The following is a 13658-nucleotide window of genomic DNA, read 5'->3' as shown; positions in this document are numbered from 1 at the left end:
AAATGAGCAATTAAGAATTTTATAACAGCAAATCTCTGAAAAGTTGTATTTAAATACTTTTTGAAAGTCATACCACATGTATAATTTTCAGAGTAAATAAACTATGTAATTATTACTCAATAATTAGTCATAGTGCAGACTTTTGAAAAAAACTATATCCAAGAAAAGACTCTCAAGTCAAGGCACTATCGAAAAGGTAACAAATGAAAAATAATGAAACACAGAAAATGACGAGGGAACAAATTCTGAGACAGAGAATTTGGGTACTTTCATGTGAACATGATGTCTAAGCTTCCATTACCATTCAGAGGTATAGACTCAATACAGCCAGTGAAGCCTGAAGCATTATTAGCCAGACAGATATTAGCCTGATTAAGTATTTATTTTAGAGTGAGCTAAGTAGCTCTCTAGGGTCCACTCACACAGATTTAGGAGTCTTACTCTAGATCTACAAACTTGGGACATGGGATTAAAAGGGAGAGAAGTATAAGATTTAGTGGGAAAGAACAAACAATGAGAAAAAGAGCAGAAAAATACAAAAGAAGGTCCAAGAAAAAGACATGGGGAAAAGGATGAAGCTGTTTTGGACAGAGTAAGAAAGCAAAATTTAAGTTTTCTCCATAATCAGGAATATGAAATCTGTGAAATAAGAACTAAATTATCCAATAATTATAAAGTAGATCTTCAGAGAAAAACATTGTAATTCATTTTGTTACCCACTGTATAACCAACAACTATAGGTCCAAGTAAAAAAACCTGCATTAACATCAAAATAAGACGCATCAATACATGATGTTGGCAATTCACAGAAAGGAGTGGGTAAAATGGATTATGCAGTGCCTTGAACTGAAAAGTCCACCAGTTTAAGGTAAGATTTATGAGATTTTATTTGCGGCACGTTATCATTGCCATTAATGAACAGACAGCTGCTGAATTCTCCCAAAAGATAAAATGAGTGGCTTTGTTACTGTGCAATAAATTCTATTTAGGAATGAGATAACAAATATTTACAAATAATTATTATGTGTTCTCCATTCTTCTGAAGAAACTGCTAATTTAACTTCAGCTACTCAGAAAACATTGCTAAAATTTTCTTAACTGATTTTTGACTAAGAATAGAACAAACAGATGCCATATAAGAAGGAACTAGTTATTTTGGATTGTTACGAATGGGTAAAGCAGGACTGTGCTACCCATATTCCTGTAGCTGTCAACTGTAGGAATGTGCTTGTGTTTTGACAATTCTTTTGAAATGTTCAGTGAAAACAAAAAAAATTTTACCTTTTGCAGAAAGTAGCTTTGAAAGTTCATGAAGTTGTTGGTTTTTACGATGTTCGGACAAGTCTTACAACAAAACATTCGGGTAAAGAGTGACTTCATGGCTGGTGGTCCAGTCCACGTACTTACCATGGAATTTGCAATCTGTATAATTGGGGAGGGGGGGGAAGGGAAATCATATTAGTATCATCACTGCAAGTTTAGTTTGACTGTAGAAAAATACAAATTTCCCACAATCAAAAGGGTAACTGCCAAGAAAATATTGTCCTTCAAATAGATACATATTTTCATCAATCTATTATCTTATATTAGCTAATATAAGCTTATATTAGCCTTCTCTACATTAAAGGTAAATTTTATGAAAATTGTTCCACTTGGAAGATGTCTTTCCATGATAAACTTCTGCTCTTAATTATTTTCTCTTTTATGTTTTAGATGAAAATTCTGTGTTTACTAAGCCAAGTTTTCTGACTCCACAGAAGCCAGTGATGGAAGAGGCTTTTACAATACCAACTTCCCAAATTTACCCTGCCAGTAACCTCAGCCTAGACGTTAGGCCTCAGCAACCCTAGGACCACCCCTAAAGCGAAAAGCAAGTCAGCTACCTCTAACTTTAATCATAATTCACAAAGAGACTGTGCACTGAGACGAAGTTATTGCTATAGTCTGTTTTGGTGTAAGGTGGTAAGGTTCTACAAAGACAAATCTGCTTTTATGCTTTCCCAGTATGTTGGGTTTCATACATTTAATGTATGGAGCAATGGAAGTCTGCAGACACGAACACCTAATGCCTGATGACGGATTAAGTCTGTTGACAACTCTGTGCGTGTTTGTGTGTGTGCATATGTGTACTAACAACTGGGGTCATTGCACCTTACAACGTAGCAGGAGTTTCACTGTTACAGACCAGCCACAAAGTAAAGGAAAAAAAATCTGTTCTCACACAGAAGAAAATTAATTTGATTCATTCCTTCTTAATTATTTAGCTTGTTTTAAAAAGTATTACATACACAACGTAAGAACCAAAAGCAAGAGGTTATCTGAAGATGAGTAGCAATCCATTTCACCATTGCTCTTACATAAGATGGGTGCTTTATTACTGAAAACCATTCTCCCACCAAGTCAGGCTTCAAAGGAAAGTCAGAGAGAGAAAATACTGCGGTCAGACTAGATGTTCCCTTTACAATAACTGAAGCATTCAAACTAAAAGATGCAGGTATACAGCCTTTTTAACACCTCTTCCTGCAGAGGAAGCCTAATTCTGAAGACTGCTTAGAAACCATGATGATGAACTTAAAACTGCAAGTGTAAAATAAAACCCAACAGTATAATCAAGGTTTACTATATTTACAAGATACTCAACATTCCATTAAAATCAGGGTGTACATTTTAACTGTTTTTTAACTTTACTTATTTTAAGCACTTAATTTTGCAAGTTCTATAGATGAACAATGGTATTTTCAAATTAAATCAACAGTAGTTAAGTCATCATATTTTCAGTATTTTTGGTCTTATAATGTGTTCTGACTCATTTGAATTTCTCATTAAATACTGACAGATTCCAAGTTTTCTACTTATTCTTTTGAGACACTACACACTCCGAGTTAAATGTATTTACACATTGCCCATGCTGTAACAGAAGTAACATGTCTTGCATTATTTCTACTTAAAAAGACAGCAGGTACACTCTATTTCTGCATCCTTCAATTCAGTATAGCATAAAAACCTGGCCTAAGATATAACTGTCATGCACAGCTATGAAACTCCTCAATGTTTGGGGGTGGGAGGGAGTTTGTGGTGGTGGTGGTGCTTTTTTAAACCTTATAGCACATCACTAAAGTGGATCTGAACAGGAAATTCAGCCTGCATACTCCCAGTAATTATTATTGTAACATTGTTTTTCCCTTTCTCTGGAGGGTTATTTGTCATGAACTACTCCGCAAAGTGTGTGCACACACACACACACACACACACACACACATCTATTAACATCTTTATCAACGACGAATAAATACATTACCTGGATACTTTATGCCTGAGAGACAAGTGCTGTTTTACAACTAAGTATACAGTACATTTAGAAAGTGTAATAAATTCGGGTTTACAATTGCACTGTCACCTACCATCTCTGCATCAACGCGAGTATACCAAGAACATTTTATAGCAGTAACTGCAGTTCAGCTAGAAGGTGCAAGTCAACAAAAAAGAACCCTCCCCCAAATATGAGGGACTTTTCTGTTTATTGACAGACTACAAACCCTGCATGTTTACAAGCTGAGAAAATTAAACTGAATTAATGTCAACAGGAAGTGATTCTTACTAACGCTCTGATGTTGGAACCAGTAATGGAATATATTACACTTTCCTCCCATGTAACTTACATAAACATAGCTACAGTTCTGTCCTGCCATGCTCCTTTACCTTGACTCAATGTCACAGCCATACTTCTTGCTTAGCTTTACAATCTTTTTCTTGTAAGTCAACAACCTTATCTGTAGACTCAAGATTTTTCATACAATTACAAATGAGAAAAATTGGTTATGATTATCTGCAGCCCAATTGCCTGAGAATTCAAAATAAAGACAGAAAAATCTATTGCATCTAACCATTGTACACAGCTGATCTTTTAGCATTTACCTGTGGAATGCACAGTTTTAAATATTCCAAGTGAACTCATTATGAAACATGCTTATTTTAAGTCAGATACAGGCAGTACCAATAGTAGCACATACACTGGCAGTATTACATTAGTGTTTTGTAATACTGAAATACTTTGTCACAAACATTTATTGGATTTTTATTTTCAAAATACGGCTGAAGGATTTTTTAACTATACAGGTACTTAACTACTCTCAACAGGTATACAGCAGAAAGCAAGCTATATACCAATAATCTGAACTCTTCAAATTTTAAGCATTTATGTCCATAAAAAAATGTCAACAATGTGTCTTTTCAAAAATTTTTATTCTTCTGTGTTTCTACGCAGTTGTTTTACCAGGTTCTCTAATTTTCATTCTTAATGCTCATTTTGTGTCTAAAGAGAAAATACCTTCCCTTTTCAAGGCAGTTATTTGGCTTTTTAATATTTAATTGCAGACCAACATGACATTTATTTTGTGCCCCTATTCAATCTGAAACAACATAGAGCAGCAATCTGAATTCACATTAGACAGATGAATTTCAGCACTTCAGAGTTCTCAACAGGCAGGGCAAGGAACTTCCCAGTAAAATAAAAAAAATATACTTTGGCTCTGACAAAAATTAAACAGAAGTCTTTTATTTCTGCCATTTAATGAAATCTGGAAAAATCCCTTGTGGTTTTCATGTCTGACATCTCAATTTTGACAATTATGAAAGCCTTCTGCAGTCTCCATTTACAGACTAAAATAATACAGCTTTCCTTTCAAATCAATCATGTTAAAAATACTTAGCAAACTCTTTCAAGAGGCTAAATATCAAGCCAGTTGAAGAACTGTGATGAATTTTGACCCATTTTCAAACATTCACAATGTCTAGTGGGCTTTCCTTTACTCCCATCCACAAAACCTCACCTTTGCAAGGCAGAAGCAGGCCAGCATTCTCACTCGGTAGAAACATTGTTCCTGTTCCAGTATATCAGTCAGTGCAAGCCGTGATGCTGGAGTAGGGAACTTTTCCAATGCCAGAATGGCTTCTTCTTGAGCAACCACATCTCTCTCATATCGAAGCTGGTATTGCCACATGAAATCAGATTGCTCAAATTCCACCTTCCTCAGTACTGACATATCAGGGTCTATTCTTATCCAGAGCAAGGGGGAATCAGCACTAAGACAGACATGAAAAACATCAGTATCTTACAACATTTCAAGGCTATAGAAATTCATTTAAATTGTTATGAGTTATTTTTAAAGTATTTAGATTCAAAAAAACATAAAAGAATCTAAGTTAGAGGGGTCTTTTCAAAGTCACCTGGTCCAAACTCCTGCTTCTAGGATGGCAATTCTGTAACATCGCAGGACAATCTGTCCAAACTTCTAATATGTCAAAGTGAAGACAGTGTTTTAGTATTTTCAACCTACAGATCTGAGTTCATGGTAAACTATTGTATAATCTCAATATATTTAATGCTTCCTGAGACACTATAACCTTCATAAGTGAACAGCACTTGATCACCTTTTACAGTTTAATACTACCATAAAAATTCCAAAGAAAATGAAGAAAATCTGGTGGTAAACACCTATTTTTTTTCAAGTACTATTTTTTATCAATAGATGTGAAAGTGCTTTAAAATCACACACATGCTGTGATGTTGAAGGCTGACAAGGGTAACCATGCAAATGCAAAACCTGAAGTTTTAGTCCTACAGATAAAATTAAGTTAGTTGTGTTCCACCCAAACAAGCACTTTATAGTTTAGTATTGACACAGCACCATGACCACAGAAGTAATTTATGGGAGCAACAAGCACAAACTGTATAATAGTCTTTTACTCAGTTTTCCACATAAAAGTGGTAACAGAAAAATACAGATATGGAATTAGGAGAGAGTTCTGAATGACAAAAAGAGCATAATTATAAATATGATGCATATTTCTGTATACATTTGTAGACTATCTAGAATTACTGTCACAACAGTAACTACAGAAGAAAGGATAGTGAAGAGTGCATAGAAAAGAATAAACATTATTCTATATGCTTGGAGCAGAGGAGTCCAAACTGGACAAAAGAATGACAGCACCGCAGATTGGAAGGTTAGCACATAAACAAAGCATAAGTGACTTGCATAAAATCATATACCAGTTCAAAAGTAGTTCTAAGAGGACAACTGAAGTCTCAGCATAGTATAATGCAATAGCTACCTGCATATAACTGATTAGAACTACCCAAGAACATTTATGTTAATTGCTCTTAAATACAATTAAGAGACTATTTATTCTTGTCAACTATCATACACAAATGGTAACAATAACTTGCACCATGAAAATATCCATTATAAAATTGTTTATCATATTTTAGATGAGGGTAAATTCATGAGAATCTCCAACACTTTTAAGGTGACAAGAAATCTATCCTTCTTCAAAGAGACACCATTAGTTTTCAAGAACAGATTATTTACTTTCCTCAGCAAGCAAACAAAATACCAACACCTTCAGTATTTTTGAGAGCACCACTGGTTCCAAATCAAGGAGGATCAAACATGTATTTACACTGAACAAGAATTTGCTTCCAAAGAGCTAAACAGTTTCAGTACAAAGCATTTCATCACTTATTCTCAATCTAAAAGTATTGTTTCACAATTAAACACAGACTTCAGGAACTTGTCTTAATGCCAATGAAATGGTCTTCATCGAGGTCCAACAAAAACTGGTCTCACTTTGTTTCAAGCAAATTCTTGTTTACATTTTACCTCTAAAGTCAGCTGAAAGATATAATTGGAAATGTGTAAAGATGAATAATTTATTGTATCACCTTATCAAGCCTAAGATTTTTTAAAAAACTATTATAGTACCTAACCCATGCATTTTACACTTTGCCAGCATTTTCACAGCTACAGAAAAATGTCTCAAAGAAGGCAAAGAAATGTGGTATGGTCTTGAAATTTGCCAGTCATACAATAAAGTACAACAGTACTATCAAATCCTTCAAAATAGTATGCTTTAGACAAGGGGAACATGGCTCAGTCTTACACAGAAACACCAACAAGCTAACTTACTCCATAGCAGACAGGTCCATGTCCACCTCTTCTCCATTCATCAGTGGAATCTTTTTCTTCTTATTTCTGTTAAAAAAGCGAAGTAGAAAAAAAACAGGTATTAATTACCATGGTAGCAAACGTATCTTTATAAATGGAGCACAAGCCTGCAAAAGTACTCTCTGTGTATTTCACCACACTGAAAAATAACGTTTTCTTCCAGCAAAAAATATTGACAACGTTGAGCTGTGCATCAGTTTGGTTCAAGTAATACTCACCAATAGGTTACACTGGTTTAAACTTGACTCCCACCATTTTTACAATTACACATAAGCATACAACTTTGAGAAACAGAGGTCAAAGTAGTTATTAAAATGTGGTAGGAAACTGAGAGAATCTCTCTGGGAAGCATGTTACTTTTCTTGCTCATTAGGTTTAGTGAACAGCCCTAGCACTGCTTAACAGAAACTGAAAACTATGCAAGTGTTTTATTCATAGAGCTTCACTTGAGGTACTCCTCTGGCCTACATTTGTCTTCCCTCTAATTTGTCTTTCCCATTCAAAGGTGTTACATAATTTATTAGTCTTCATTCAACTAACTTTATAAAAATAAGCTCTTTATAAAACTTTTTAAAACTGCTTCTAATTAAGAACTGCACATAAATGTAAGGTTTCTGCTATCCATAAACAGTAGTATTTTCACCCCTTACATCATAAATAAATCTTACTCAGTAAGATTAAGAAAATATAACACAAATATAAAAAAGGCATATATTTATCATCAAATGCATTACATGTTTTCGTACATCCATACTAAAAGTACTTGCAGTTTTTTAGTTCTTACCTTCTGCTTTTAGAATGGCAAGGTATATCATGTTTAAGACTGTTTTCCTCAATCTGCAACGTATGGTTGAATGATCCATCAAGTTCCTGCACTGTCACTTTCAGAGGACCCTTCAAATTCACAAGATTTTGTTATTAACATTAAAATTACATTTATTAATATATACGTCATACTTGGACTTGTAGGTAAAATATGTAAAATTGACCTTACCACGTATTTCTGAGTCCCAGGAGACGTGTAGTCTTGTTTTATTTCCAATTCCAATACATTCCGTTTTCTATTAAATGCAAAACTACCATAAAATTTTACCACTCCACTCTGATCCCTATTAAGCAGTATAGGAATTCTTGTGCACAATGCAGTAGTTATAAACAAACATAATTCTCAATGTTTTCATTTTTTTACACTAGCTTTATGCTTCTTTATTCCTAGCATTTCCCATCCCAAGACTATCAAGAAATGAAAACACGTTCATTAACTTTTTAAGTTTTTTTTTTCTTTAAACAGTTCATTGATGTAAAATCATGTATCTTATAGAGAAAAACTGCAGTACAATTGAAAACATGAAACCCCATTTCTTGACTAATATCAATGAAACTTGATGAATCAACACACAGAGGTTTATTTTACCTGAAATTGTAGTATTAACACAAGCCACCAAGTTATTAAACGTTCATGTATTTTAAACTATCAATCTGTGCTTTAGGTTACTTATTTCACGGTGATTTACTGGAAATCACATCTTAAAATGCACCAGACTATAGCATTTTCCATGTCAGACTTCAGCATATTTCTATGGGCAGTGTCCTCTGGAATCCCTTTAGTATAATTTGGCCTTAAATTCCAGCAGAGTTCTTGTGCTTCTTTCAAAGTAAAACTTAGAATCATGAAATCCCTTTTAGTAAGGAACATGCAAAAAAGCCAGCACACTAAATAGCTATGAAAGGAGCGTGAACTGGTGACTCACATATATATCTAATTCAAAGAATAATGTACTTCACTGTTTTAAGGAAATATGTTTCATACCTTTCTTCACATTCCTTTAATAGTGCCAATTAAAAAACAAATTCATTCTCCATATTAACAATCCAGACCAAGAATAAAAAGGATACACCCACTGCTTTATTAAAGGTTGGATGTCTTTGCCAGAGACATTTGAGATAGATTTCAAAAACCCAGATGTGGAAACCAACATCTGACTCCACATGTGTGACTGGAACTTCTGAGATGAAGCAGTGCTGGCCAGACTCAACAACTTGTTGAAAACCTAAAATGATAAAAGTTATTACTTTCATTAAATACTTTAATATATAAAATAAGTTTTTCTGTTTAGTTGCAGCCGAAATGCAAGTAAAGGCCAAGAAACTCATTCTCTGATAACTGCCCTCAAAAAAAGCCTTTCAAAATAAAGACATTTAAAAAAAATTATTTGCTTGTCCATATCAGAAATTGTGATTTGCAGACACAAATGTATTTTTACTTAACGCAAACCATCCATGATGCTGAGAAAGCCCTGAAATCCCAGCTTCTTAACATGAGAAGTGTTTAACAGGAACAAAACTAAACTAAAAATGTCTCCTTTGCTTACCACTGCTACAAGTACAACTTATCATGAAGCTTTTTAACAAGCCGAGCTGAATTCAAAGTGGAATCCAGAAACATACTTTGGCATCCATTTTCTAGTTCTAAGCACCCCATACTTCAAAACCATGTAAGTTGTAAGGTTAGTCACTGCAAGTAGGTGTGGCCTTCGTTGACGAAATTATAACGCAGAGGGTAAGGGTAAAAATGCATTTTTAATCAATTCTTTCTACCTGAGCTTTTTCCAAGAACCAAATTCCCTGAAGTTACATGTACATATACACATATATACACACAATGCATTAAAAGATCATCAGCATTCAAAAATTGTCTACAGTAAAACTGACTATATCTGCTTTTTAGAAAGAAAAGTCATCAGGTTCTCTGCTTTGCTATTTGCAAGCAGTAATTAAAATTTGTGTAAAAAAAAATTTTACAAAGGTACATCTGCTGTATTTTCAACCTGACAACTGCTTATAGTAGCTCTAGCACAAGCATATACATGTTTTCCTTAAATAAAAAACCCCACAAAACCTGAAGTTGATAGGAAAAGGTAGCACTCATTTCTAATAGCACCCTATCTTTTTTTGTAGGCATATCACAAAACATATTTAGTAAAGAAGAAAAACTACAACTCTGTAGAAGTTTAGCATTTCAGAATAAAATTACAATCTTTTTTCAAATGTTTCTTCTAATATAAAGATCTATACTCCCTTTAGTACTGAAAATTTTGTACAGTGGAGAAAGCAGAAGCTAGATTCTCATTACTTTCATTATTTATAATTTAATTAGATAAGCACGCAGCAGCACCAGTTAGGGACAGTAAAACAGGTCCTCAGTGTTAACAACCAATCATAATAACCCAAAGCAATGAAATACCTTAACATTAAAGGCAATATGTACTATATGGGAAGTATTAAAAGTTTTATGCATAAGAATAATAGCTAACCTAACACAAATGACCTACCTACATTTTATGTTTGTTCTGTCCTGCTAAAACTCATAATACAAATGCAATCCTATGATGACCTGTTTTGTTCTTCCTTAAACTCCCCTTAGTGACTAAAAATGCAACTGAAGACAAAAAGTTGTCTATACTCCACATGATCATTTAAACACCTACCTGTAACATGAACTCCATGCTAATCCTGTTCTCAATCAGTCTCATAACAAGATGCGCTTTACACTGGAACATAGTGTAATATTCCCAGGACAGCGTATGAGGGTGTTTGATAGAAAAATGTAAATGTGAAGCAGGGCTGAAAAATAGTAATAAAAAAATCCACCAGCTCTCTATTTTGCATTTTATGGACAAACTTAAAATATATCTTAGCAATCAAGATTATAGCTACACCAATAATTATGAGATCCTTCCTACTGCTTTGAAGTCATAAATTATGACATGCTTAAAATGACAGCTCACTTGCACAGAAAGGTGAAATGAGTGAATGTACCTGGTGTACAGCAAGTACTGTATACTGAATAACAACAGGTAATACATGCTTTGTATTACTGTAAAGACAGCAGCAGTAGCAAACAGAGCACGGAATCTGTGATCTGAATCTGGACATCACTTATGAATTGACATTCCCCCATTCCACTTCCATTTAAAAGTGACTGTACATATGTAAATAATAATTGTTGCAATTTAAGAAAAATAAGAGTTTTAAAATTCACAGTGGACTTTCATATGATGAGTCAAAGAAATTGCTTGGGTTTTATTTTAGTTAGCAACTTTATGCTTTCAATACTTGGGCAAACTGACATCTTCTAAATCTGATAACATGCCAAGGAAGACTAGGCAGAGCATCACATTACAGCTGCCACGCTGTTTCTGTAACTGGAACTATCTGTGCTCCTTCACAAATACCCTTCATGTCTATAAGCAAAATATTTTAAATAGTTTAAGTTCATTCCATATCAGAAGACAAACAAATGGTGAAACCCTGAAACTTCTGAAAACAGAACTGATTTCTGTGTAGCCTTAGTGGCTGTACAGCAATAAAACACCAAAAGACTTAATTTTGATGAGCTTTGAAATCAATTTTCTCCACCAAGTCTTACGTTTCAGAACACAAGCATTTTCACCTATAGCCCAGTTTGAAAGCAGAAAAGTAGCTGCAATACTAATTCTCGATAAAAACAAGACTTCTTTTGCTCCCTTTCAATTATTTGAGAAGTGGAGATAAGTAGAAGTCTGACTTAATTTTACTAATGAACCATGTCTGTGGCAACTCTATTTTGTTGTACTATGGTTTTGGTTTTAGTTATTTTAATGGAACATTTGAGTGTTCCATGAATGATAAACATCTGAAGAAACTGGACCCATACCATGTCAGGTCACCTTCTTAGGAAGTGGGAATCCAGACTTATTTGGAATCTGTTGGTGGAGAATCACATATTGGCCATAGTGACATAGAATGCCAGCTAATTAAAATTTCTGGGCTCAAACTGGATTCTTCTCCTGTAATTCTTCCTTATAGATAACCTAACTAAACCATTTCCAGATGGACCAGACACCTGATTGGTCCAAAGACTTTAGAAGAAAACACTGCAAGACAGAATGAAATAATTCACAAATTGTAATGATCAAAGATAAGCGCCATAGGCCTCATCTTCCATTCCAGCTACCTCAGGAACAGACTGGTCTTCCAGAACCTTCAAAGACCTATTAAACAAAACATTTTAACTTTGGCCAATCTTTCCATGCAGTGGAAATACATATGCCAGCAAGAAATAGTCTATCAGATTTCCTATTCTGATATCCTAATCAAATACCCTAAGATTTCAGGAGATGGCAAGAACCAAGGTAGCTGCAACACCTTAATATTTTTTTTCCATCCTTTACATACTGGGACTGCCTTGACTTTACTCATGAATGCCTGTTTAAACATCTTAGGAAGATACAGAAAGAAAAGTATTTCTAAATTTCAGCAAGTACTACCCTTCTTAAGGTATAGTAAGTATATGAATAAGAAGGTACTCAGGTTTACTGCTTGATGTTTATAGTTGACAGGCAACTGCTAAAGTTCTCCTTATCAAAACTGTCCTGTTATATTGGATACTTCTCTGTTCTGAGGTAGGGAAGGGTTAGCAACCATAAAGAATTGAAATGTAAAGAGGAAACTGAGGTTGTGGCTCAGACATATAATAATTTAGTCTCAGTATAAAAACTATTTATCCAGCTTCAAATTATACAGTTGATTGACTTTAGTAAAATTCTTTTCTTGAAAATGACAACCAAGCCAGGACCCACATTCTTGGCCTTCTTATATTTACTAAGTGTTGATTGATTTTAGTACTGGTTTACATTATTTAACTGCAAATCAAAACTGAGACAAGTCTGCCTTTGACAGTTATGTTTTGTAGTTTATTCAATATCAATACATTTCTTCTGATTATATTTTTCTTCAAGCGTTATTATTTAAAAACTTTTCTTGAATTGGCACCAAATGAGATTTGAAATTAGCACTATGAACTTAGAACCTTTGTCAAAGTGAAAAGTGAACCAGCTCTTCCATGGAAATTTATAGTGCTCGTGCTCTCCAGCACATTCTGGTCATTAAACCTGTCAATATGCTTCTTCCATTTGAAATATATCTATATAAATTCATTAAGGTTTTTAATTTTTACAAGGTGGTACCAGCACAATTGAAGACTAAAGAGAACTAAAACCTAAGAAGGAAGAATACAAAACGAAAACATAACACATGAAGCTTTGTTCTAAGCCTTTCATCCATACAGCAGTTAACCTGCAGTTTACCTCCTTTCATTTTCCCAAGCTCCGGGATTTCTTCTTTTAAAATAAATGCTCTGGCAAGCAGTGTTTGTGTTTCACCAGACATAAACAGGAAGAATTTGACACACCTGTGTTTTGCATACGTTAATGTGTCTGAAAGAAGGTGGTTTTTTCCTCCTGTTGTTTTCTTTTCATATTCTACTTCTAATTTAGTTGAAAAATGATACTATTAATTTACCTGTCATTTTCTCCATATTATTATTATTAATTGGGACTTCTATAATGCAAATATGCTTGGCAGGAAACCGTATCATAACAACCAGAACAAAGAAATGCAAAAAATGTATTGGAACGCAATATTCCACACATCATTATGAAAATACAAGTAATTTCCCAGAGTCAGGAACATATACTTAATTTACATACAAAGGAACTTTGCAATCTACGAGAAACAGAAGTTGCAATTTTTATTCAAGTTATGTTATGATTATTATTACAAGCTGTAATACAATGAAGTAGTGAAACAGCTGTAGAAACACAGAGTGCT

At 34.1% G+C, this 13658-nt stretch overlaps 1 protein-coding gene across 2 annotated transcripts in view; it reads right to left on the bottom strand.

Annotated features, from left to right (window-relative positions):
• Nucleotides 1-13658, bottom strand: part of TAF2 (TATA-box binding protein associated factor 2) — a 63849-nt gene that overhangs the window by 28898 nt on the left and 21293 nt on the right. For both annotated transcript variants that reach the window (XM_056330703.1, XM_056330704.1), the window contains exons 11-17: nucleotides 10496-10631; nucleotides 8904-9058; nucleotides 8002-8116; nucleotides 7792-7901; nucleotides 6969-7034; nucleotides 4830-5082; nucleotides 1282-1422 (exon numbers count right to left, since the gene is read on the bottom strand). In XM_056330703.1, coding sequence (XP_056186678.1) covers nucleotides 1282-1422; nucleotides 4830-5082; nucleotides 6969-7034; nucleotides 7792-7901; nucleotides 8002-8116; nucleotides 8904-9058; nucleotides 10496-10631 — 976 coding nt within the window. The remainder of the gene's footprint in view (nucleotides 1-1281; nucleotides 1423-4829; nucleotides 5083-6968; nucleotides 7035-7791; nucleotides 7902-8001; nucleotides 8117-8903; nucleotides 9059-10495; nucleotides 10632-13658) is intronic.

The sequence above is a fragment of the Falco biarmicus genome, chromosome 3, assembly GCF_023638135.1.
Source record: "Falco biarmicus isolate bFalBia1 chromosome 3, bFalBia1.pri, whole genome shotgun sequence".
Classification (NCBI taxonomy): Eukaryota; Metazoa; Chordata; class Aves; order Falconiformes; family Falconidae; genus Falco; species Falco biarmicus.
Note: the sequence above shows the minus strand (reverse complement) of the source record. Positions and strands in the feature narration are given on the sequence as shown.